Source organism: Dipodomys merriami, unplaced genomic scaffold, assembly GCF_024711535.1.
Source record: "Dipodomys merriami isolate MVZ:Mamm:240054 unplaced genomic scaffold, mDipMer1.0.p SCAF_6, whole genome shotgun sequence".
Taxonomy (NCBI): Eukaryota; Metazoa; Chordata; class Mammalia; order Rodentia; family Heteromyidae; genus Dipodomys; species Dipodomys merriami.
The window spans coordinates 11,860,636-11,886,329 of NW_027206179.1; the positions used below are offsets into that span (position 1 = coordinate 11,860,636).

A 25,694-nucleotide genomic window follows, 5' to 3' on the forward strand; every position below is an offset into this window, starting at 1 on the left:
TCAAACCCAGGGCCTCATGCATGCAAGGCAAGCACTCTACCACTGATCCACCTTCCCAGCCCAAAATATCATTTTTGTAACCACTTCTCCCTTCAATTGATCTTCAGTTAATCTGCATATACTTTTGAGTTCCTGTATTGAACTTATTGTCCTGCATAGTCCTTTGCTTCTTACGACCTTTATTTAAAACCTGCTTTCTCTGGTACTGGCATAGACACCACTGCTCTGTGCTGGTGTAGTAGTCATATGTTTCTCATGCTTTCACTTAAAATCTTTGCATCTAAACCATCTGCTAGACAACATACAAGGTAACTATGTTTTTATCCATCCTACCAGCTAGTCTCAACTGGAGAATTCAATCCATTTATATTTAAAGTGATTACTGATAAGAACTCCTACCAGTGTTACTTTCTCTACTGGTTTTTCTATCCGTTGTTTCCTGAATGACCATCTTCTTGTGCTTAATTTCTGTAGTGAATGGTTAAGTTCATTTTGTTTCCTTCTATGTATATTCTAGAGATTACTCTGCAGTTACCAAAGTAATACCTGACATTCTAAAGCTGTAACGTTTTAATGTGAATCTACATACATTCAACTTTACCATCCCACTGGGTATTGAAACTAATACATGGTATACACAAGAACTAGTCTTGTAAATACATCTCTCTAAAATTATATAGAAAACAGCCACATTACAAACCAGTTGTGGTAACACTGAAAACGGTCCCATCTCCATATCCACCAGGGATCTGATTTCCAAATGCTTCATCCTTTGGTGGCCTTCACCCTGTTTGGATGGCCCTGTACACTGCCTGTAGGCAGCTCTACTAAAAAACTCCCTAGCTTTGATCAGAAAGTCTTAGGACAGCCAGTGAGACACAGACGTATTTCAGGACTGCTTTTATTTTCCTTTTAGCAATTTTAATATATTGACCTGATGCATCATGGTTCCCTGGTTGGCAGATTTCTAGATCATGTTGTCAAGGACATTTACATGTAACAATTTTTCATTTCTTGATGCTTTTAACATTGTCTTTTAGAAGTTTGTTGTGGGTCTGAGTTCACTTTACTTGGAATTTCTTAAGCTTCTTAAACACTTTATTCATGTCCTCCACTTAAGTTGGTGTTTCTAGCCACTGAATCAGCGAATATTCAGTTCTTTCTCAAGATTCATTCGGGATATACTTGCTGGCCATCTGGATGAATTTCCATGTGTCTTCTTCAATCTGTCTATTCCTCAGACTCAGGACTTTACATTGTCCCATCTCCAAATTTAACAATTCTGCCTGACTCTTCCTGTGAATCTTCTAATTATGCTTGCTTTGCAGCCCCAGAACTTTATTTCCTTTTAGGCTTTGTCTCTTTAACTGCTGTTTCCATTTTTTTCCCAGTCCAGTTTTTATACTTTCTCTTCTTCCTTACTTAGTTCCCCATGTATCTTTTGAGTACGTTTTCAAGTACTGTCCAAGATGTCTGCTATGACATCTTTGCAGAGACAATGTCTGATTTATTTTCCTTCTATACCTGCATGCTTTCTCCGTATACACTATAACTTTCTGTTGAACACTGGACATGCAGATATGCTAATGTAGTGGCCAGAAGGTGATTTCCATCTCCTAGGGCTTGTTGAACTTATTACTTACTGTGTTCTGGGTTTGATTTTTGGAAACTGAAGACCATCTGTGCTGGAGGTCAGCTTGAGATGCCTACTGAAGGTCTGTCTTCTCAGGTCTTTACTGTGAGGCACAACCACTCTCTAAATTCCCCTAAACAAAGTTGCTTTTTTAGTGTGCCAGTCTCTTCAGTCTTAGTGGAAAGAGAAAAATTAAGAGGCGTGGGCAGTGGTAGAAGGGGGTACAGTTCCCGTGACCATACGCAGCACAGGGCGGAGAGGGCACCTCCGGGAAGCAGCAAACTTTTCTGCACCTCTGTGAAGAGAAGAGCAGTTAGCAATCCAAGGGCACACCTCCACACTCAGGAACAGAGCTCTCTGTCCACCATGGCTCCCACCAGCCACCAAGCAGGTGCTATACTCCCACACATCCTTTGGAGGGCCCAGGAGTTATAGACTCGGTTCCAGACCTTACACTTGGCAGATTCTTACAGGACAATTGTCAGGCAAGGGAACAGGTGCCCAGAATGGCTTCCTCCTCTCAGTCATCTTTCCAGATTACTTTAACAATCCTGGTTTCTTAGTCAAATCTGTAAAATATACCTCATCTTTTACAATTGAGGAAAGAGTCAAGAAATAAACTTCCTCTGCACCACAGGCATCTAGAAAAATGGTGCTCGCTGCCTTGCCTCACCTTGAATGTGCCACTGCTCACCTCCTACGCCACCCCAAGTAGTAGGAGGTATCCTCCGTCACTCCAGATGGCAGAAGGGACACATGGCCACAGGACACAGCTGGTACAACTGCCCATTTTTCCACTCACATGTGAAATGAAGCTAACAAGCTGTGCAATTTCTAGACAATAATCCTGAATTAGAGAAACACAGAGCTTGTTTAAAATGCCCATGCGCGTTTTATTAATAAAAACTAACAGTGCCAAGTTAAACAAGTCAAACAATTAAAGTCTCTTTATATTCCATAAAATATTACAGAAAAGTTTATTTGTGTTTCAATAAAAAGACTATCGTTTAGAACAGGCAGCTGACAGCAACTGTGCAGTTAACGGGTTTTTTTGTGAATAAATTTTAAGAGACTACTGCCTGTCCTTAAATTCCTTTTTCTTTTTATAAAAAAAGAACTATTAAAAATGATTGACAAATTTTGAGTTAAAAAACTGTTAAAACATTCTCTATGTTTAATTTCAACTTTATAATAGATTACAGGAAGATGCTCGTGAAACAAATACAACATTTGTTTCAGTACATGTCTTTAAATGATAGACTTATAAGTATGTAAACAACTATATAATAAAAAGTTTCCAAACATTGCCTGTAAGAAATCAGGCAAATTTTACCATAAGCAATAAACCTTCCAGACAGTTTCCATAACTGCGCCAGCATGGCAGTAAACCTTTACCAAACAAAGCGAAAACAAACAAACAAAGTACTTTGCAATTTGTTGTTGAAATAGAGGAAAAAAGCCTTCAAACCTGATGGGACCACAACAGTCAATATAATTTAAGGAAAAATAGTCATAATAAAATTTATGGCGCTTACTGTTTAAAATGTAGAGCTTTGCTATCTGCTTGGTTCTTTGGACACTGCATGATTTAAAGAATGAAAAACTAACCCTGGAGCCTGATGCCGCCCACAAGGGGGCCACCCAGCACCCAGTGAGGCGTTAACGCGTGGCGGGGACCCCAGGAGGCAAGGGGCACACCACCCGTCCCTGGTGGGTGCAGGATGATTCCGCAGCAAACCCAGTAAGAATTGCTGAGGGGCAAAAATGACTCTGAATTTAAAAACAAAGTGAAAACACAGAATCCTAGAGTAAGCAGAGGCCCTGCACCGGCACACTGGCATGGAAGGCGCACAGCCGCACGCCCCACACCCACCAATGACTCCTGCTTATTGAAAGTGTGCATCTCAACTCCACAGCTTACAATGTCTTCTTGGGAGTAAGCCAAAAACAGAAAACCCACAATAATAAAAAACAAGTTTGTCTTCTCTAAGCACATTTTCCTGAAGCTGAATTTGGAGGGGAAAGTATCTGCAAGTCGGGAACTCAGTCTTCTTCGTCATTCTCGTTGAAGTCATCGTCATCATCATCATCCTCCCCAACGTAGGACACAGGGGTCTCCACTCTGGAGCCGCTGTACTGGGACCCATTGGAGCTTGTGGCTAGCATTCCATCGGCACCATTGCTCAAGTCACTGTGGGGACAGGAGGCCAGGTGAGGTCAGCGGTGTGTCCTACTCTGACAGCACAAGGATGGGCTACACAAACTCCCCAATGGAACTGCATGACTGCAACCCGCCCCACCCGTCAGGGTGCTCACCGGTGTGCTGCTGGTGCCCCTGTGCTCACTCTCAGTGTGAACAGCTAACTGCACAGCGCCGGATCGGGCCTTTTCCCCACAACTGAGTACAGTGCACTGTGTACAAGGTGAGGATTGGGTCTGTATGGTGGCCAGGTCCAGAAATGCAGCACAGGGAGTGCTACCTGACATGCATGAGACACTGAGTTCCAGCCCCAGCACACCACCCCGCCCCCCACCCCCCCCCCCCACACAATTGAGTAACATGGATCAGAACCCAAGAGTGGGCAGCACCACTAAACTCTCCACAGGCTGGAGCTGAGATGCCACTCAACACACAATCAACCTCACGCACACATTCCAATGCCGTTTACTAGTGTTTATCAACACATGTATACTTCTGGCAAAGTAACTCCACATATGGGATGTTCAGCCATAAACATGTGTTATTCCTTTTAGCAAAGTAACCACATCTGGATATTCAGCTTAGCAAAACAAGTCAGAAGTTGTTACAAACTCAGGAGCCACCTAAATACGCTTTCATGCAGCCTTCTATCACACTGCTACTGAAGCCAGCTTTCCCTACACCCAACTGCTTTTCCATGGGAAGCCCAACTGATGTGGATAGGGCCACACAGGGCAGGGCACAGTGTGGAAAGGGCCACCCAAGCCAGGAGCTAAGGACTCACACATAATCCTAGCCACTCAGGAGTCTGAAATCTAAGGATCACAGTTCAAAGTCAACCTGGGCAGGAAAATCCATGAGACTCTTTATCCCAATTAATCACTAGAAAAGTGGTTAATTGGCAGAAGTGACATTGTGGCTCATAGTGGTAGAATGCTAGCTTTGAGCAAAAGAGCTCATGGACGGTGCCCAGGCCATGAGTTCAGCTCAGTAGTAGAGCCCTTGCCAAGAATGCCTAAGACCTTTTTGGTGTGGGTAATTTCCAAGATAGGATTTCATTTAGGTACAACAGAAACCAGAACAGAAACCTTCTACTGTGCCCTCCTGTCCTTGGAGACAACAGGCACTCACCCGTTAAGCTTCTTCTGTAGCTGGCTAAGACACACATCACCATGTGCAGCCACCGGTAAAGACGAATTCTCTCAGGTCTGGCTTCCAGGACAGAGATCCCCTTATTCCCACCACCCAAGTAGCTAACGTTAAAGTTTGAGCCATCATGCCAGGCCACATAATTTTATTTTTATGCTGGTACCAGGCTTATACTCTCAGCTTTCTTGCTCTTGACTACTAGTGGCATGCCTCTAATCTTGCATTTTGCTTGTTAATTGGAAATAAGAGTCTCAAGACTTGTCCAGTCTGGCCTTGAACGAGATCCTCCAGATTCAGCTTCCTCAGTACATACATAATAGATACAAGCCACTGGTACCTGACCACAATTAAATTTTTAAAAAATACTCAAACTTAAACCAGATGCTGGTGGCTCATGCCAATGATCCTAGCTATTCAGGAGGCTGAGATCTGAAGATTGTAGTTCAAAGCCAGCCCAGGCAAGAAAGTCCATGAGGCTCTTACCCAATTAACCACTAAAAACTAGAAGTGGTGCTATGGCTCAAAGTGGTAAAGCCATAGTCTTGAGTAAGAAACAGCTCTGGGATAGCACCAGGTCCTCAGTTCAAGCCTCACGGCTGATAAAAAAAACAAACAACAAAAAAACCCTCCTCAAACTTAAATTTTTCTTAAATATTCTGCAGACTGACATCACCACACACACACACACACACACACACACACACACACACACACACACACACACACACACACACACACACACACACACACACACACACACACACACACACACACGAACAGCTAGAAATCAGGACAAATGAGAAAAACTGCACTTTAGGAGAGCTAATCACATTGTGACAAACAGATGCTCACGATGTCCCCTCAATAATCATCACACAAAGTCCTGTTCAGGATAGGTGAAGTGGCCAGGCCCACAGGGCCTGCACAGGGCCCGCACAGCTGCTCCTGGCCTGGCCCTCATGTACAGGGCCTGCAAAGCACACCTGCCCTGTCAGCCCAGCTCTATCTCATCAGTCCCTGCTGGACCTGCATGAATGCTACGAATGCACCTCAATACACAGCGAAATTTAACATTTTACATATGTTTAAGTTTAGAAAATAGAACTCCTGCAATAAAATATACAAAATAAACTATAAAAAATAAACTCCTGCAATAAAAAAAGCAGTAAATCCACTGCTACATTGTGCTAATATTTACCATAAAAGCCATCTTCACAGCTCACGCCTGTAATCCTAGCTACTCAGGAGGCTGAGATCTGAAGTTCATGGTTCGAAGCCAGCCTGGGCATGAAAGTCTGTGACTCTTATCTCCAATAAAGCACTAGAAAACCAGAAGTGGCACTGCGGCTCAAGCAGTGGAGCGCTCTGAAGAGCTGAGGGATAGCACCCAAGCCCCACAGCCGAAAAAAAAGCCATCTCAGTTACCATGGGAGCATTCATGTAAATACCAGGGGCATCATTCTGCTCTCTGGAACTGCTAAGCCAAAGGTTAATACAAATACATATGCATTTAAGTACGGTCTTCAGTAACCAAAAATAAATTATAGTGAAAAAGCAGAAGGCAAAATTATGCATATGCTATGATGCTAGGCGGGTTCTGAGAGAAGAAAAACAGCTCTGAGAAGACCGCTTGTCACTTGGGCTGTCAGGGACAGTGAACTGTGGCCATTTTTTTCCTCCCATTTTATTGTGTGTCTTTCCACAGGGGCGGCATGGAGTGGCTCCTGAGCTGCACCTTTGTGGCAGGGACAGACACCATGAAGGGTCCAGCTCTGGGTATGGCACACAGCAAGCAAGAGGCTGCCACACCAAAGGCCAGAGGACGCCCACCCACAACCCTGTTACCTGGCAGAAAGCCGTGTCCCATTGGAGGCAGGGCCTGATGTCGTGATGAACACCCCACCAATGGATCCCTGAGCCATTTCTGCAGAGAAAGAAAAAGGGAGCAAATGACAACACAGCCAAGGGAGACTCCAAAAGGCGTAAGCAAAGAAGTACGCACACTGGGCCTGGCCAGCTCAAAGAGACCTGGTGTTTTCTATCCAACGCATGGAGCAAGCAGGGCCCCAGGTGCATGTCCAAGCTAGCAGGACCTTGCGGCACACGTGCACACTCCTTCGGGAAGGCTGTTGGCACCATCTCAACAAGGGGTACCAGAGAGTAGGAAATGCTGAACACCTTGGCATCTGGTTCTGTGACATCTGAGACCCTAGCAGGTCTCCACGGCATTACAAGCTCAGGATGAGTTGGAGCCCTTGAGTTGCAAAGCAGAATTATGGACTCTCCTCAGAGAATAAATAATTCCACACCACAAATTTGGAACAATAGGAAAACAAGCACTTTCATGAGCTTTACCATGAAGCCACATCCCTCATGTCTTCGTCCAGGACCCAACGCCTCAGAAAAAAAGTCACCAATGTACGGGCCACACGGCCAGAGCCAGAGTCGAGTCAGCACAACCCCCTTGTCCTCTCTCCTCACAGAGCAGCACAGTGGGCTGGGAGGACTGCAGGGACAGTCAGCACCATCCCCCTGTCCTCACAGAGCAGCACAGTGGGCTGGGAGGGCTGCAGAGACAGTCAGCACACCTCTGTCCTCACAGAGCAGCAGAGTGGGCTGGGAGGACTGCAGACAGCCAGCACCATTCCCGTCCTCACAGAGCAGCAGAGTGGGCTGGGAGGACTGCAGAGACAGTCAGCACCATGTCCCCTGTCCTCACAGAGCGCACAGTGGTCTGGGAGGACTGCAGGGACAGTCAGCACACCTCTGTCCTCACAGAGCAGCACAGTGGGCTGGGAGGACTGCAGACAGCCAGCACCATCCCCCTGTCCTCACAGAGCAGCACAATGGGCTGAGAGGACTGCAGGGACAGTCAGCACATCTCCCTGTCCTCATAGAGCAGCACAGTGGGCTGGGAGGACTGCAGGGACAGTCAGCACCATGTCCCCTGTCCTCACAGAGCAGCCCAGTGGGCTGGGAGGACTGCAGGGACAGTCAGCACACCTCTGTCCTCACAGAGCAGCCCAGTGGGCTGGGAGGACTGCAGGGACAGTCAGCACCATGTCCCCTCTCCTCACAGAGCAGCACAGTGAGCTGGGAGGACTGCAGGGACAGTCAACACATCTCCCTGTCCTCACAGAGCAGCACAGTGGGCTGGGAGGACTGCAGGGACAGTCAGCACACCTCTGTCCTCACAGAGCAGCACAGTGGGCTGGGAGGACTGCAGGGACAGTCAGCACCATGTCCTCTGTCCTCACAGAGCAGCACAGTGGGCTGGGAGGACTGCAGGGACAGTCAGCACACCTCTGTCCTCACAGAGCAGCAGAGTGGGCTGGGAGGACTGCAGACAGCCAGCACCATTCCCGTCCTCACAGAGCAGCAGAGTGGGCTGGGAGGACTGCAGAGACAGTCAGTACCATGTCCCCTGTCCTCACAGAGCAGCACAGTGGGCTGGGAGGACTGCAGGGACAGTCAGCACACCTCTGTCCTCACAGAGCAGCACAGTGGGCTTGGAGGACTGCAGGGACAGTCAGCACCATGTCCTCTGTCCTCACAGAGCGGCGCAGTGGGCTGGGAGGACTGCAGAGACAGTCAGCACACCTCTGTCCTCACAGAGCAGCACAGTGGGCTGGGAGGACTGCAGGGACAGACAATTTCTGCACCAGCTGGCTTCAAACCATAAAGCTTCCACTCCACAAGGGCCACTTGAGGGCTCCAACAGCAGACTGGGTAACAGCAGGCCCATGTCCATCCCAGCCTACAGACAGAGGTCCAGTGCTGGGGCAGCTCAGCTACACTGTGGTCACAGGGCAGGACTGACCTGTCACGTATGGTTCCAGAGCTTTTGGTACCAAGCTTCTTGCCATTTTGAGGTCTTCGGCAGAGCAGCTCCCTGACTCCAGCCCACATGCCATGCCCATTCGCTTGAGCACTTCAATGTCGTCGTGGATTTCAAACGTGTTATCAAAGTTGAACAGGTACTCAAATCTGTGGGGAGGGAGGGGCACTGTCAGGGGACGGGGTCTTCCGAGTTGGGGAGGACACGTGGGTTAGGCTATTATCCCCACACCCAGCACTGCATAGCACAAAGCATGAACTCAGGACCAAAGCAGCATGAGTAACCACAAATTGCCGTATTGCTCCAGGGCCTGGTGGTGGCTGTATTGCTGCTTTGCAGTGTTCAAGAGGAAGTCCTCACTATGCACCCCAAAAAAGAGTTGCCAAGAGGGGCACAGTGACTCACCTGTGACCGCAGGCAGAAATCAGGAGAACCACAGTTCAAGACCAGCCCAGGCAAAAAGTTAGTGACATCCTTAGCCAGCCACTGATGGCTCATATCCATAATCCTAGCTACTTCTGGAGGCTGAAATCTGGAGGTTCAGGTTCAAAGCCAACAGAGGTAGAAAAGCAGCCTCTAAGAGTCTACTTCCAAAATAACCAGCAAAAAAAAACAGGGCTAAAGTGGGACACCAGTGGCTCACGCCTGTAATCCCAGCTATTCAGGAGACTGAGATCTGAGGATTATGGTTCAATGCCAGCCCAGGCAGGAAAGTCCTTGAGACTCTTATCTCATCTCCAATAAACCACTCAGAAAACTGGAAGTGGAGCAGTGGCTCAAGCACTAGAGTGCTAGCCTTGACCTGAAGAGCTGAGGGACAGTGTTCAGACTCAGAGTTCAAGCCCCATGACCAACAAAACAAAAAACAAAACAACAACAAAAATAGGGCTAGAGGTATGGTATGTCTCAAGTGGAACACCAGCAGAGCAAGCAATGTAAACAAGTACAAAGCCGTGAGTTCAATTCTCAGTAACACACATACACACAGACACACACGCACACGCACACGCACGCACACGCACACACACACACACACACACACACACACACACACCTAGCTAGAAACTACTTCTCCTTGCTCTCCCTCCCCTCTCCCACCCTGCCCACAAACAAGCCAGGAGTAATGACATATACCTGTCATTCCAACTATGTGGGAAGCCCTAGTAAGAAGTTCCCAACATGAGGCCAGCCCTGCAAAAAACTCTTGAGAAATCACTTAAGAAAGAAGGGCTGGGGGCATGGTTCAAGTGGTAGAGGGCCTAGTGCACACTCTAGTACCACACACACACACACACACACACACACACACACACACACACACACACACACACACACACACACACACAGATTTGTGCCACATGTGAGCCCCACACCAACATACTTGTCATTGGAAATGCTGCAGTCAATGACTGTCTTCCTGCTGGTGTTGACAATGATGAAGGGCAGGTGGATGACTGAGTTAGGTGGGGGTGGTCGGTGGGCCTGCTGCTCTGCCTGACGGTTTCTCTGCACCAAGTTCTTGAAGGCAATTTGCTGGAAAAGAGGAAGAGACACCCTGGTAGCAGTCATTGCCAGCTTAACCCTTCTGCTTCCTCCCGGTGGACAGCAGGGACCCAGACTGTGAGGGAACAACCCTCACTGGGTCTTGGGGTGTGCTGCCAAGGGAAGGGTACACGTGGGGAGCTGGGGCCTCAGAGGATCAACATGGGAGACACAACACAGACAATTCAGCCACAATGAAAGCGAGTCCCTGCGGCCACCTGGTTTACACCACAGGGAGGGGACACCCTGTCCTAGACTAAGGGTGTTAGGGTGAAGGACCTCTCCTTCCAGCAGGACCAAATCCAGAGGCAGTGTTTATTCCTGTCGTGGCTGTATACACACAACTTTCTGCAGTGCAAAGCCAGCTGATCCACCCTCACGGCCTCCCCATAGAAGCAAGTGCACCCACTGATCTCCAACAAGCAGGCAGTTATGCTACAGCACAGGCATGCAATACACACATTGTACAGGCAACCACAGACTGGAACCGAGGCTATCCCTGCTTCTCTCTTGGGTCCAGTTCCCAAGATCTACTTGGTGCCCTGGCTGATGCCACAGGAAAAGGTGAGCTCCCCAGCTGGTGGATTCCAAACCCTGCCCTTCGGTGGGTGGGATCAAGTTTCAGGCAGCCTTGTGAGGGGCTGGGGACTGTGACAGGACTCCCAGGTGTCACTAGATGCTACAGGGCTCCATTGGTGGCCCCTTACCCCATCACCGACCACACCCAGGGGAGGAGCCCAGCAAGCATTTGCAAAACTCATTGAGTCTCAGGAGGAGGGGCCATCTACCTACCTGCAGGATAAGCTCCTGAAGCTGGGACTGCTTCTGCTTGATCCTCTCCAGCCTCCGCTGCCGCTCCACCTGTGGAGATAGACCCATGAGCAGGTGGCTGCTGGGCTGGACGAACCCAGTCTGCATGGCACCACAGCTATCTGCTCTCCCCACCACACCTCCACAACTCTCGGCAAGGCAACTGGGGCAAGTGTGGACATGGCAGAAGGTACAGATGAAGACCAACATCCCTGAAACTTCACACACTACTCCTGACCCCACCATTTCCTTTCGTGAATACAGCTGTAATGAAAGACAAAAACAAAATAAAGCCCTGAAAACAAGGGCCAAGAACTAAGCTCTGTTGGGGTTTAGACATGTAGTCGGAGGTAAAACTTCCTAGTGACAAAGCTTGAGCAGCTCATGAGGCCCACCGTGAGGATAAGCACTCGTAACCTGCCAGTAACCCAGGACATCTGTCTGAGACAGGGTGTTCTGGGGTAAATCTAAAGAACACTATGGAAAAGAAGGCTGTAAACACCTCTAAGTTCTGGCACTCCTGAGCAGAGTTGGTGGGCAGGCCAATCCACTTGATCTCCTTTTTCTCCTTGGAGATGATGTTCATGGCCATCAGCACATTTAAGGCATCATAGACACGCCGCCGGATGTTCTTCTGGTCATAAGCCTGGGAAACACAGAGCAGCACCCTTCCCAGTATGCACAGGGCTGACAGATCAGCGCACTTCAGGTGTTAGGCCCTGAGCACAGCCTTGGGTGGTATGCCACGTTGGCTCAGGGAGCATTCCTCCTGACCTGTCCTCTGCAGATGACTAGGCCCACCTCAGACTGGTACAGAAATGTCCCCATCTGTCTGCAACCCTCTACATAAAACAAGTGCTGCTCTAGTGAGGAGTCCTGAGCCCCCGAGTGTGCCCCAGTGAGGGGGCCTGAGGCCCTGGCCCTGAGTGTACTCTAGTGAGGGGTCCTGAGGCCCCAAGTACGCCCTTGTAAGGGGTCCTGAGACCCTGGCCCGGAGCATGCCCCAGTGAGGGGTCCGGAGGCTCTGGCCCCGTGTGCTCTAGTGAGGAGTCCTGAGGCCCTGGCCTGGAGCATGCCCCGTGAGGGGTCCTGAGGCCCAGAGTGTGCCCCAGTGAGGGGTCCTGAGGCCCTGGCCCCAAGTGTGCTCTAGTGAGGGGTCCTAAGGCCCTGGTCTCGAGTGAGCTCTAGTGAGAGGTCCTGAGATCCCAAGTGTGCTCTATTGAGAGGTCCTGAGGCCCTGGTCTTGAGAGCGCCCCAGTGAGGGGTCCTGAGGCCCTGGCCCCAAGGGTGCTCTAGTGAGGGGTCCTGAGGCCCTGGCCCCAGCCTTACCCAGCACTTACTGACTCATTTGGTAGGATGTGGTTATCAGCAGCACTGAACTCTGCCACCAGCTCATCAGCCACCTCGTTGTAGGAGGTGGTCCCCTTTCTCTGCACCTTCTCACACACCTTCATAGAGAAATGCCGCAGGCCCTTGCCATTCTTTTCACCTTTCCTGTTACGCTTCCTAAAAACATACAGAAAAGGAGACAATATCAGCATTCTTGGAAACAGCCTAGAATTCAGATACGAGAAAGACTACCAACTACACGAGGAGGCCCTATGTGCAGACGCCACACACCCCCAGGCACTGAGGACATGGGCAGGTGTCCACGTGTCTAAGGTCAGAAAGAAAACGCTTACGAGACCAGATCACACACCTCAGCCTTCAGATGTCGGGAAAGGTGGGCAGACATCCAAAAGGCAGGAACCAGTGTGTGTCTGATCCATACAACACGCTAGCACCAGTGTTCTAAAGATGTTGACTGGTATCAGATATGCATGTTAGTGGAAATCTAGAGATTTGCAGGGCCAACTTCACAGGCTACCACAACTGTGGACACATGTCAGCACAGGCTGTAGACTGGGAGGAGATACCAAACGTGACTGTAGTTAAGTCACCATCTGGGAAACAAGGTCACCAAGCTCCTTCTGGCTAAGTTCTGGGTGATGATGACTTTTGCCGTAGCAAACCACAACAGATGTGGTTGTACAGTAGTGTGAACGTGTGCTCTCTGTGGCCTGGGATCACCCTTGCACATGCAAGCAAGCACTCTACTACTTGAGCTACATCACTAGCCTCTTTTTTGCTTTATTTTGAATTTTTTCAGAGGAAAAAAAAAATCTCAATAACTTTGGACTGGTCTTGAACTCACGATCCTCCTGCCTCTACCTTCTGAGTAGCTGGGACTGCAGGTATGCATCATCACACCTAGGAGCGCATGTGGTTGTAGGGGAAGACACATAATTGGTCTTCAAGGAAAACCATGCACATGGGGACACACTGCACGGTAGTGCAGACCTGGCGGGACATTTACCCCAGCTCAACAGTGAAAGTTTCAGAGTAGCAGCAACAAGATGGAGATCAGCATCTTCCTCTTCTTGAGCTACAGCTCTTACCCTGGAAAGAACAGCTGCCAGACTAGGGGGCTCACACCTCAGTATCCCACAGACAGTGATGGGTTTGGAGCTTAATCTCAGCATGCATGGACACCCCACCACAGACTATATGACACATGGTCCCTTGGGGAAGAGGACATTCTAGACATTGCCACCATTGGGCAGGGGGTGCTCACCCAGCAGACCAAGGTGAGGAGTCAGACGGCTGGTTCTGGGACACAAAGTGAGTGCTGGGGGTGTGTGGGCTTCCTACCACAATAGTGTTTGATGCTGCTGGTCTCTGAGGCGTACCAATCACCTAGTCAGAAAAGAATTCAGAACAATCAGATATCTGCATGTCATGATGCTGCCATCAGTGTCATCCACTCACATCTGTGGCTGCTGCTGTGCCTCACCAGCACAGTGAGAAAGGAAGGACAGAGACAAAGCAGATGCCCACACAACTGCTTGGGCACGGTGCTGCTTCACCTCTAGCTTGGGTATCTTCTTCACTTGGCAAAAGCATCAAGAAGCCGCAGCCAGCCCAGGCAGGCCAGAACAGACATGGCCGGCTCTTGTGCGGAGAACACAGTGGTGTCCACATTGCAGAGGCACCTCCATGGCCGCCAGCGTTACCATCCCATGTCTGGACTGACTTCATTTAATGAGACAGACAAGGAAAAACTGTATCCTTCCATGGCACTAAAGAGAGACCAAAAAACAAACGAAAAATGGCTTTCAAAACAAATGCACAACCTGCACCGATAGCTAGCTAGTGCTGCCTGGGCTGTTGGCTTGTTTTAAAAACAAATGCCCAGGTACTCTGCCCAAGGATCCTTCTCTGGGGAGGACCTGACAGCCAGATAGCAAAGCACAGTGGTGTGATTAGCCTGGGAGCCAGAGCTGGTGTTCTCAGGGAGAACTCTCGTGAGCCCATGTAAGCAGCTACCCTGCCAGGCAGGGTGTGCAGCACTGTTCTCATTAGAGAAGGGAACACACAATTTGCCTTTTTGACAACAGGTCTGTCATTTTAGTTCCCTCAGCTAAGTGAAATGATGGTCTCTGAACACAGATACTGCCTCAAATAGCTAATGAAAAGCCTCAACCATTCAGTCCTTGTCCCATAGCTCTAAGTCAGAAACAATTAGGTAAATGTTAAGCCATTCAACTTGAAACCAAATGCCACTAGGGACACCAAGTTTCCAGTGAAGGGATGGAGTGGGATGGTTGCATGCTAAGGAACCATGGGGCTGCTGTCCCAAAGACACCTGTGTGGCCCTGATATTGGTAGTGCATCCATCCTCACGGTTACAGCCTTATCGGCACCACACTCATCAGCAAGACATGCACCAGACCAGAGAAGCTTGTGAAAAATAAAACAGAAGAGAGAACAAGTCTCCTTTACAAAGCAATATTTCATAAGGCTTCTCCTTGTTCAGAAGACGTGGGTGCATTCAAGGAGCGCTGACCACACGAGGGTGCACTATTCACAAGGCCCACTACTTGGAAAGGCAGACACTGCACAGGCTATGGCTCAGCTGGGCAAGCCCACTCACCTAAGACGGGAACGCCATCTCCCCCTTGCCCTCAACAGAGTTAAGAGACAGGAGCTGTGCTTGCCTCCACCCTTGAACACTCCATATGGACAGAGGACACCCAGAGGCAAATGGCAACAAGACTAACTGGCCTCACAAGCCCCACAAACAACTAGGACTGCAAGGCCTAGTCTGGGCTCCTTGCAGTGCCTCTCCAATACAACCCACACAGTAAGTGGCAAGAACAAAGCACAGAACAGGTGCTAAGGCGAACCACCTTTTCCTGATGATTAGGATCAGTTTAGACTCAGTTGCATCTGGCAGGCTTTGTGGGCCTCTGCTCAAAGGTGCACTTCCCAGCTTTGGCTACTCCATGAGGCAGTCTTGTGGATTGCCAAGAGAGTTCAGGAGGCCCCACTCCTCACCCTGTGAGCTATGTTTCAGCATATGGGCACAAAGGCGTAAGACCCCTATCCATATCCCAGGAACTGTCCGAACACCCACTGCTCTGGTCTTGTTGAAAAGCAAGGAGGAGACACAGGGTCATGGGGTAGAGTCTCTGTCCCACTATCACTGCTGGGGACTGGGACTGGTTTGAAGTCACTGAGCAATGTGGCTTCAGATCAGGTTTTCTCCACCCCAAGATTTCCATAGCCCACACACTGAGTGACTGCTGAAGGACACAGATGAAAAGCACAAGAGGAAGACACCACACACTAAATGGCTGATGAAGGACACAGATGAAGAGCACATAGGAGAGGAAGATACCACACACTGTTGAAGGACACAGATGAAGATGAAGAGCACATGGGAGGAAGACACCACATACTAAGTGGCCATTGAAGGACACAGATGAAGATGAAGAGCACATGGGAGAGGAAAATACCACACACTAAGTGGCCATTGAAGGACACAGATGAAGATGAAGAGCACATGGGAGGAAGGCAGACATAAGGCCCAGTAGTGTTCACAGAGGGCGGAGAAGGATCCCACCCAGGGCCTCCTTCCCAAGTTGGACCCTAAGGCCATCCTTTGCACCCTAATTTCAAAGACTAAAAAGTGAAATGAGAGTAACCTCTGGCTATGATGTGCAACTCAACTTACATGAAAAATATCCAAGAATATATCCCTATGTAAAGCTACACTGTTTTAGAGGTCTAAGTAGATGGTAAAACTAGGAAGTTACCACAAAACTTTCCTAAGGCACCCCCACAATCTCACCCACAAGGGCTCACAGGGGAGTGCCACCAGGGCAGAGACCTTGTGCTCTGTGTACTCTGCTGCACAAGCAGGCAACACAACAGCCATCCAGCAGCTGGCAGGGGACTGCTGGAGACCCAGCAGACACGAGCAAGTCAGGTTTCACATACAAAGGGCTATGCCTCATTCTCTATCTCAGAACCAGAAGTCCTTTTTTCTAAAACCTTTGATTCATGAAGGTTTAAGAATCATTTGCAACACGCAAGCTAATACACTTCAACATATTACAAAGCATAAAACAGAAATTACTAAGTCCTCCCAACACAGCTCAAATTAAATCACTAATTTGGTTTTCAGACCAACAGTTTAAAATGCCCCACTAGGAATGTTTATATTATCTTTCCATCAACCCATTTACAGGACAATAAAAATAGAATTGGTGCACCAGGTGCTGGTAGGTCACTCTTATAAACTCAGCTACTCAGAAGGCTAAGACCTAAGAATTGCTATTCAAAGGCAGCCTGGGCAGGAAGATCCACAAGACTCTTATCTCCAATTAAACAGCTAAACACTGGAATTGGAGGTGTGGCTCAAGTGTTAGAGTCAGCTGTGAACAGATAAAGCCCCAGCACTAGCATGAGAAAAAAAAGAAAAGAATTGTTGCTTCAATTAAAGTTTATTCACCAAGCTAAACGCTGCTATAAAATCCAGTATTAAAATAAAAACGACAGAAATTATAAAGCAGAAAGGAAACTGAAATGGCTAGCTTTTAGCAAAATGGCGTTAGTTAGCAGCAAGCACAACCAAGCACTACAGAATGACTTATGCTGCTTTTAATGACCCACAGCCCTGTGAAGCAAGCTTCAGTCACATCTAACTGGCAGGACCAGCCTAGCAGAGACCCCTTCTCACTTGAGGGAAATCCTGCTCTGTCCACAGGATAGTGTTTTCCTGAGTGTAACTCTGCCCATAGGCACTCCTATTTAAACCTCAGACACTTCGATATGATGAAGTTGGTGCATGTTGATAAAAGGAAACACAGGATGTCAATCGTAAGACTAAGATGGATAAACAATTGAGTTCCTCTGAAGAAAGTGTGGTTATGATGAAGGTGCCCAGACAGCATCAACTACCATCAGCCCTGACCAGGCCTCTCCTTGAGGTGGGGATCCTGTGGAGACCTGTGGGAACCTGGAGAGGCCTGTAGATACCTGAGAGACAGCACCACACTGGTCTCTTCACTCAGGCTGTGAGCCCTTCCTAAGGGGCGGAGGACAAGGGGAGGTCCATGGAGGGTGCAGCAGAAGGAAGCAGTGTGTGGTCTGGAACAAGGCACGAGTGTAACCATGGTCTGGGACTCAGGAGAAACCCCCAGAATGCAGGCCAGAGCCAAGGTAGGACCCAAGGTAGGATCTGGACAATCTACAACCGTGGCAAAGTTGGTCCCAGGAGGAGGGCCAAGGGACTGGCCCAAGAGCGGCTGTGGTCTAGATGCCAAACACACTGCTCCAAGGCCCCGGCCTGCCCTGGGAAGGGAGACACAGGCCTGCTCTGTGGGGCACCTTGCTGGTAACAGAGAGTGAAGGAAATGGTAGTCCCTATCCTCCCCCCACCCTAACATTGGACATATCCGTGTCCTTTCCTTTTCCCTTTCCCAAGTCCTTCCCTTCCCCTCCCCCCTGCATCCCTCACTCCCATCCAGGTCCTTCCCTCCCGGCCTCCCAGCTCTCAAAGCAATGGATATGGAGGAAGGCCAGGGTGGCTGCGTGACCTGGGCACTGCAGTGCCCATTTGAACACAAAATAACTCCCTGGGCTCATAACTGTGACCACACGGGCCACTGGAGGCCACCAGGGAGAAGCTGGCTCACCCTACCCACACCCGCTCCTGTCACTCTCTGGGGGTAAGGGCCTCACTCACCAGTGTGGGACACTACACCCCATGTGTCCGGTTCACTTACTACTATGCATATACCCCCAGAGGAAGAAGTCATGGTCACCCAGCACCCCAGGCAAGGTCTAGCCTTCCAGGGACACCAGGGCAGCACAGTGGAGCATCTACCCACTCCAGTGCCCCATCCACATGCTTACCACTTACCACTTGCTGTGTGATGTTGACATTGGACTGTCCGAAGGTTTTTGGCAAGAGCTGCTTTCCAAGTGTGTTCACCGTGGATGGGTGCACAGCCACCAGCGACACCACACCTGCAACACAAGGCACAGGTCAGAGGCCGCAGTACTTCTTTCAGGAAGGTGGTGCTTCAGTAAAAACGCTGAATTCCTGCAGCTTCAACATGCAGTAGACATCCCTTTGCTCTCCTCTCTCCACCTGCCCCCAGGCTCATCTCCTTAAGAACTCTTCCTGTCACAAGGCAGAATAGGATTTTACACAGGGCACCGTTGGCTCACACCTATCATCTTAGGTACTCAGAAAGCTGAGATCTGAGAGTGGAAGTTTAAAGCCAGCTTTGGTGGACCAAACTGAGACTTTATCTCCAATTAATTAGCAAAAAAAAACAGAACTCAAAGTATGACTCAAGTATAGAGTGCTAGATATGCATGTGAAAAATCCCAGTGTAGCCACAAAGCCTTACCTAAGCCCCCAGTACCAACATACACACAAACGAAAAAAAGTCTGTGTGTGTGTATGTATCGAGAGAGAGAGAGGAGTAAGTGCATTTTCACTTTTGCTTTAATCTGGCAACATAAAGAGAACACTGAACATGTTTCCTAACATCAAGAGTACCACACAATCTTTATGAAGGACCTGACATTTGAGTTATAAAAGGCGCCCAGCTGTACACTTGTACCAAGGAGCCAATTTACTAGAAATAACATTGTTTAGACCCTAAAAGAAAGTCTTCCCAGAGGAACTCTGTAACAAAATGTTTTCAAATATTATGAATGCTCAGAATTGCTGCAGCCCATTAATAAAAGAAGAATCCTAAATTATTACATTCATATATTTATAATTGCTAATCACAGTCCATAGCTATGTTTTTGTGGAATTTTTCTGATTGTTTTTGTGGTACTTGTGTTTGAATTCAGGACCTGGAACTTGTTATATAGGCACTCTTGCCACGAAGACCCAAAGACTAATACAATGAATAAATAGGCAAATGACACGTGTGTGTGTGTGTGTGTGTGTGTGTGTGTGTGTGTGTGTATGTAATACAATGAATAAATAGGCAAATGACACGTGTGTGTGTGTAATGCTTTTAGCCATAAAGGAAATGCAAATCAAACACTACTTTAGTCCAGTTGAAATGGAGATCATAAAAAAAATTGGCAAATACTGACACGGAGGCAGGGGAAAAGGAACATTATTACAGGTATGTGGACCTGCTACGGAAATCAATGGCTCATCTATAATCTTAGCTACTGAGAAGGCTGAAACTGGAGAATCACAGTTCAATGCTAGCATAGGCAGAAAAATTCAAGAAACTCTTACCTCCAAATAACCCACAAAAAGTCAGAACTAGAAGCTTGGTTCAAGTGGTAGAGGACCAGCTGTGAACAAAAAAGCAGAATACTGGGGCTAGGAAGTTGGCTCAGTGGTAGAGCGCTTGTCTTGCATGCCTGAGGCCCTGGGTTTGATTCCTCAGCACCACATAAGCAAAAAGAAAAAAGCCGGAAGTGGCACTGTGGCTCAAGTGGTAGAGCGCTAGCCTTGAGCTAAAGAGCTGAGGGACAGCGCCCAGGCCCAGAGGTCAGGCCCCACAACTGGACCCCAAAAAAAAAAGCAGAGTACTAAACCCTGAGGTCAACTTCCAGTACTAGCACTAGGCAAGACAGACAGACAGATAGATAAATTAGATAGGTAGATAAGACCACGATAGATAGATAGATAGATAGATAGATAGATAGATAGATAGATAGATAGATAGATAGATAGATAAGATAGGACCACTATATGCTTCTGTTGTGCTATTCTACTCACTCTTGACTACATACTGGAAAGAATCAAAGTCAGTACACAATAAATACCTACACACCTACACACCAAATTATAGAACTGGTCCTAGATGCCCATTAAGTGGAATAATGGATAGAGAAAAATGTGTATATAACATGGTAGAGTATTATTCAACCATAAGGAATAAAATCACACCACTTATAGAAAAATGGATAAAGTTAAGAGATCATTGTGTTAAGTAAAGTAAGAATGAGAAGACAAACATAGCAAACTTTTGCTAGTATGTGGAATGGGAGGAAAAGGAGGAGAGAGAACATGAACATAGGAGGCAGACTATTAGGAGAGAAGGGGACCAAGGAGGGGCTAAAGGGGATAAGATCAATTAATGAGGGGACAACACAATCAACATATGCTACCCGTGTATATGAACATGTCACATGAAACCTATTACTGGTACAACCAATATATGCTAGTAAGTCATTTACTGTATCTATTTAAGGCATAACATACTATGGGGCACAGCAGATACTAAAAGGTTATTATTTATTTTTTTTGGGGGGGTGGTCCGGTCGTGGGGCCTGAACTCTGGGCCTGGGCGCTGTCCCTCAGCTCTTCAGCTCAAGGCTAGCGCTCTATAAAAGGTTATTATTTAAAGTAGGCTCACATACCTGTCACCACTCAGCTCCCGATTCTGCGTCTGTGGCAGGACCAGCTGAACACATTAATTCACAGAAACCTGTGTATAGCCATGTTGCCACACTATTGTACCTGTGCACCTGTGCCTACTTCCTATCCTGCTACCCAGCTTTGAAGACATAGTTCTGTGGTATATACGCACCTTGGATTCCCCACAAAAGTGGGATCACATGGCACATTTCTTTATCTGGATTACTCTGCTTAGTACAACATCCTCCAAGCTCATCCACATTGAAGCAAATGGCAAGATTCACTATGCTTTTAAGACTAACATTGGGTTGCTTCCAGTCAGATGCCTTTGACCTCGGTCACTGTGGGACCTCCTAAGTGTCTCCTCATCAGCACTGTGCCAGGGCCACTAAGCCACGTTCTCACAGACATTTCCTCAAAGCTTCTCTAGCCGATGTGTGGTAGCAGTACTACATGGCAGCTCTGACTTATGCTCCCTGATTAGTGAGAGAACCTTCTTGTGTACCTGCTGGCCATGTGCATTCCTCCTTCAGTGCATTATTTCAGGTGTTATTATTTTGTCCAGTATGTTAGAGACATTGGGTTTACTAACAGGGCCAGAGGGACGAGAGATAGCCATAGACAGACAGTCTCTGTCTGAGGGTCCACTGTGTACAGCACAGCACTGATCCTGTACTGTGGGGCACGACCGAGCTGCACTAACTACTGGTAAGACCCCACAAGGGACACTTCCCAGCTCCTCTGGTGTCTCACTGAGGCACGCAGGGCAGAGATCTTACTACTTGGCTAAAGCAGTTTAACCTGTTCCCACTTCACTGCTGCAGAAAGGCCAGGCAGGGTACTCTGACCACATGTGTAGGCCCGGTTCATCAAAAGAAACTAGAACCATATCACTGCTAAACTTTCTTCTTTCTTCCCTTGAGTCCTATTCTAAAACCAAAAAGCAAGGACAACACAGACACCTGGGCAGGAAGTGGGGTGAGGAAAACACCTTGCTTTAGTGCCAAGTGAGGACAATAGGCACTAGCCACATCTGGGGCATTTGGACAGAGCCAACCAAACACAGAAGCAAAACAGCTGAGAAGAGGAAGAGAACCAGGCCATTCTCACCTGGCCAACCTAAAACAAACAGAAGTCAGGTTGCTCTAAAACAAGCAAGAAGCCAGGTCACTCCGTGATAGCCTAGAACAGGCAGGAAGCTAGGCTGCTCTAACTACAGCAGCCCAGGACTAACAGAAAACTGAGTTTGCTCCCACTGTAACAGCCTAGAGAACAAGCAGGAAAACAGACCACTCTATGACAGCCTAGAATAGACAGGAAGCCAGGCTCTTCTATGGCAGCTGAACAAGAAGCCAGGATGCTCTGACTTCACAGCCCAGGACTATCAGAAAACAGTTTGCTCTGCTACAACTGCCTAAAACTAAGCAGGAAGGCAGATAGCCTATAACAAGCAGAACACCAAGCCACTCTTACAGCCTAGAATAGCAGGAAGCCATGGTCATTCCATGATAGCCTAGAACAGGCAAGAAGCCAGGTTGCTCTTACTACAACAGTCCAAGACTAGCAGAAAACAGTTTGTCCCCCCCCCCCCCCCAGAATGCCAGGCCACTCTCAGTGACAGCCTAGAACAAGCAGGAAGCCAGGAAGCTCCAACTGTAACAGCTTAGAACTAGCAGGGAGTTGGGAGCTAGGTCATTTACAGTACAACAGCCCCAGGTCTGGAAGACTGAGTTTTCTAGGAAAGACAGTTTACATTAATATACAAATAAGACATAAGAGCTTTAGAAAAGGGTAAAGATTAAAAAGGAAAGGCAAGGGCCATTATACAGCCTTCAAAACCCACGGGAGATGGGCCAAACTGAGATCACTGAGCAGGTGAATGAGCACCACAAACACACGTTTGCAGGAAGGGCACCAAAGCAGTGTGCACAAGCTAAATACACACAGAAAGAACACCAAAGTGGCATGCATACCAAGTACATGCAGATATGCCCAGTTACTCCAGGCACAGTCTGATGGCTGGTCAGAGATAACACACCATTGGAACACAAAGCTACAGGCACAGAAAAAGACAAAGAGGCAGAATCCTGTCAGTACCACAGGACACAATGATGTAAGAGGAGTGAGCTAGCTGTGTGAGGAACAGACAGAATCATTGGGAGGAAGATGAGCAGAGGGCTAAGTAAGTGGGAGCTTTGATGAAGCAAGATCATGCTTCAAGAATTCAGTTAGCACTACAGGACACAGGATGAGACAGGAGGACAGGCCACAGGTAAGAGAAAGTCTAAATACCTGATAGCTGCTAGCAGGGATGTGAGCAACTAGAATCTCACATCCTGCAGCAACAGTGACTCCAGGACCCTTAAACTCCACAATTAACTAGAATGAGAGTAACAAGTTCACACGGCAGCGTGTACTGTGCAGGCCAGAGCTGGTGCAGCACTGTACCACTAGCAGAATGCCACAGGCTATAAAACTGCACCAGCGGCTCTTCACCTCATGGGTCTGTGGATGCAGAATGCTGTGCACTTACTGCTTTTTTCGGGGGGAAGGGGGAATCTTTGAGCCTCAAAGACTGGGGTGATCAATTTCCCCCAGCAATCTGAAGAGGTTGTAGCCTCAGCAACTGGTCTGCAAGCCAGTCCAGGGCTGCAGAGCTGCTCTTCTCACTTAGAGTAAGGAGACTACTCTTCTTCCCACTGCGCATGGGCCTCTAGCAAAGCCTGAGGTTTCGTGGAGAAAGTTGTGCCCAAGCTTTCAGCACCCACGTCTGCCTTGTAGTCCTGAGACATTCTATACCACACCAGGCCTCACTCACACATGCACACTGCAATGGCTAATTCTCTGGATGTGACGGGATGTGATGGGACATGGGAGCTGAAAACTGCCCTCTGAAGCAGCAGGAGAGGTGATGACACAAGCGGCTGCCAGCCTCTCAGGGCTGGAGGTGGGCTGGGATTTGGGGGACCTGCTGGGCCACAGCTGACTAGTCACAGAGCAGCTCCAAGGTGAGAGGAATCATGCTCTGCACCGCTCTCAGGGAGGCAGCATGGACATCACGCAGGTTTCTCCAGAGCCCAACTTGTTCTGCTATATCCCTGGTAAGTGAAGAATGCATCTGGCCCGAGGGTCTCAAAGTGAACTGACCACAGGTGCAGGGAGAGGGGACAAAGTGTAACAAAGTTCTTGCCCCACTCCACGTTGTCAGTCCTCTCCCAGACTCTGCTCCTGGCCAGGGACTCTAGAGATGCCTCTGACATGAAATACTGTGTATACTCCCAGGGAGCTGCAAAGGTCAAGGCTCTATTCACTGTGTACCCAGGCTTTACTAAGCACTGCTGAGGGTACCAGGAACAACATTCAGAGGCTGTTCCAAGGCTGGGGTGTGGGCAAAGGGACATGTAATTTTAACCTCCCCATCAACTCCATAACAGTGAGTTTCAATAATGAACTGCTTGTGAAGAACAGATACAGTCACTGCTGTTGGGCCTCAGAGGTCACCGGCTCAGGAACAGAGCTCATTTGCTGTAAGAGTCACTAAGAAGCAGAACTGGACCACCATGGCCAACGAAAGTTGTCAAGGACTAGAAACCCAGAGTATGCAGACAAGGGCAGGAAGTGGCCAGATGACCAAAACCTGGCCAGAACAACAGTCACAGAGCACTGTGACCACACAACAAATCAGCACCACATCATGTCCTCATCCTGCAGATCAAGTCTACTCATCTCCTTATTGTCAAGACTCATACAAACCAAGCACAGAAAAGGAGGAGGTCGGCATATGACCCAGGTGAGACAACAGAGGCAGTAGAGCATCGCTTTTGTGGAAGGAAGTCATTCACTGTCTCACTGTAACTTCTGCTGCATCTCTTGAATGGGAAACACGCCTGAAGTTCATCTGAACATTACTTTTGGGTGAATAATACTGGATGTCCCAAGCAGATATGAATGCAGAATGGTCAGCAGATACAAAAGGCGCTCTTAGCTGACCCTGTTCTGGGAATAAGCAGGGAGGGGCAGGCCCTGGTAGCAGGGGGTGCAGCAACACACACACACACACACACAACACACACCCTGGTAGCAGGGGGTGTAGCAACACACACACACACGCCCTGGTAGCAGGGGATGTAGCAACACACACACACAGACACACTTTCTCTCTCTCTCTCTCTCTCTCTCTCTGACCAGTAGGGCCAAAGTCTGAGTCAAGTCAGGGGGTGTAGCAACACACACACACACACACACACACACACACACACACACACACACACACACACACACACACACACACACACACACACACACACACACACACACACACACACACACACACACACACACACACACACACACACACACACACACACACACACACACACACACACACACACACACACACACACACCAGTAGGGCCAAAGTCTGAGTCAAGTCCTTTTCCAACTCTACCTACTCTAGTCTCTGGTGGACCAGGGAGGACACACAACAGCCCAGGATGCAGCAATGGCCCTCGTGGGGACTGGGAAGGATGCAGTGATAGTCACTATGGCATCTGGACCTGGTTGGTTTTGGGAGTGAAGGCACTGGACTCCCACATTCACACAGCATAAATCACAAATGACACAGCAGAGCTGCTGTGACCGAGGGACAAAGGGGACCAGATTACCATCTTCAAGGCCCTCATGATTTGGGGGAAAACAGCTATTTTTATTTTTTGGTGCCGGTCCTGGGCCTGAACTCAGGAATTCACTGTCCCTGAGCTTAATTTGCTCAAGGACAGTGCTCTACCAC

At 48.5% G+C, this 25,694-nt stretch overlaps 1 protein-coding gene across 5 annotated transcripts in view; it reads right to left on the reverse strand.

Annotated features, from left to right (window-relative positions):
* Nucleotides 1-915: 915 nt before the first annotated feature.
* The window catches only part of LOC138813951 (transcription factor Dp-1), a 47,123-nt gene continuing 22,344 nt past the window's right edge, over nucleotides 916-25,694 (reverse strand). For 3 of the 5 annotated variants that reach the window (XM_070002565.1, XM_070002564.1, XM_070002566.1), the window contains exons 4-12: nucleotides 18,422-18,528; nucleotides 13,787-13,908; nucleotides 12,513-12,678; nucleotides 11,675-11,818; nucleotides 11,155-11,223; nucleotides 10,202-10,353; nucleotides 8,803-8,969; nucleotides 6,828-6,906; nucleotides 916-3,824 (exon numbers count right to left, since the gene is read on the reverse strand). In XM_070002565.1, the coding sequence (XP_069858666.1) occupies nucleotides 3,677-3,824; nucleotides 6,828-6,906; nucleotides 8,803-8,969; nucleotides 10,202-10,353; nucleotides 11,155-11,223; nucleotides 11,675-11,818; nucleotides 12,513-12,678; nucleotides 13,787-13,908; nucleotides 18,422-18,528 (1,154 nt within the window). In that variant the 3' untranslated portion in view covers nucleotides 916-3,676. The remainder of the gene's footprint in view (nucleotides 3,825-6,827; nucleotides 6,907-8,802; nucleotides 8,970-10,201; nucleotides 10,354-11,154; nucleotides 11,224-11,674; nucleotides 11,819-12,512; nucleotides 12,679-13,786; nucleotides 13,909-18,421; nucleotides 18,529-25,694) is intronic. The other 2 variants (XR_011367881.1, XR_011367880.1) reach the window with 2 other exon arrangements.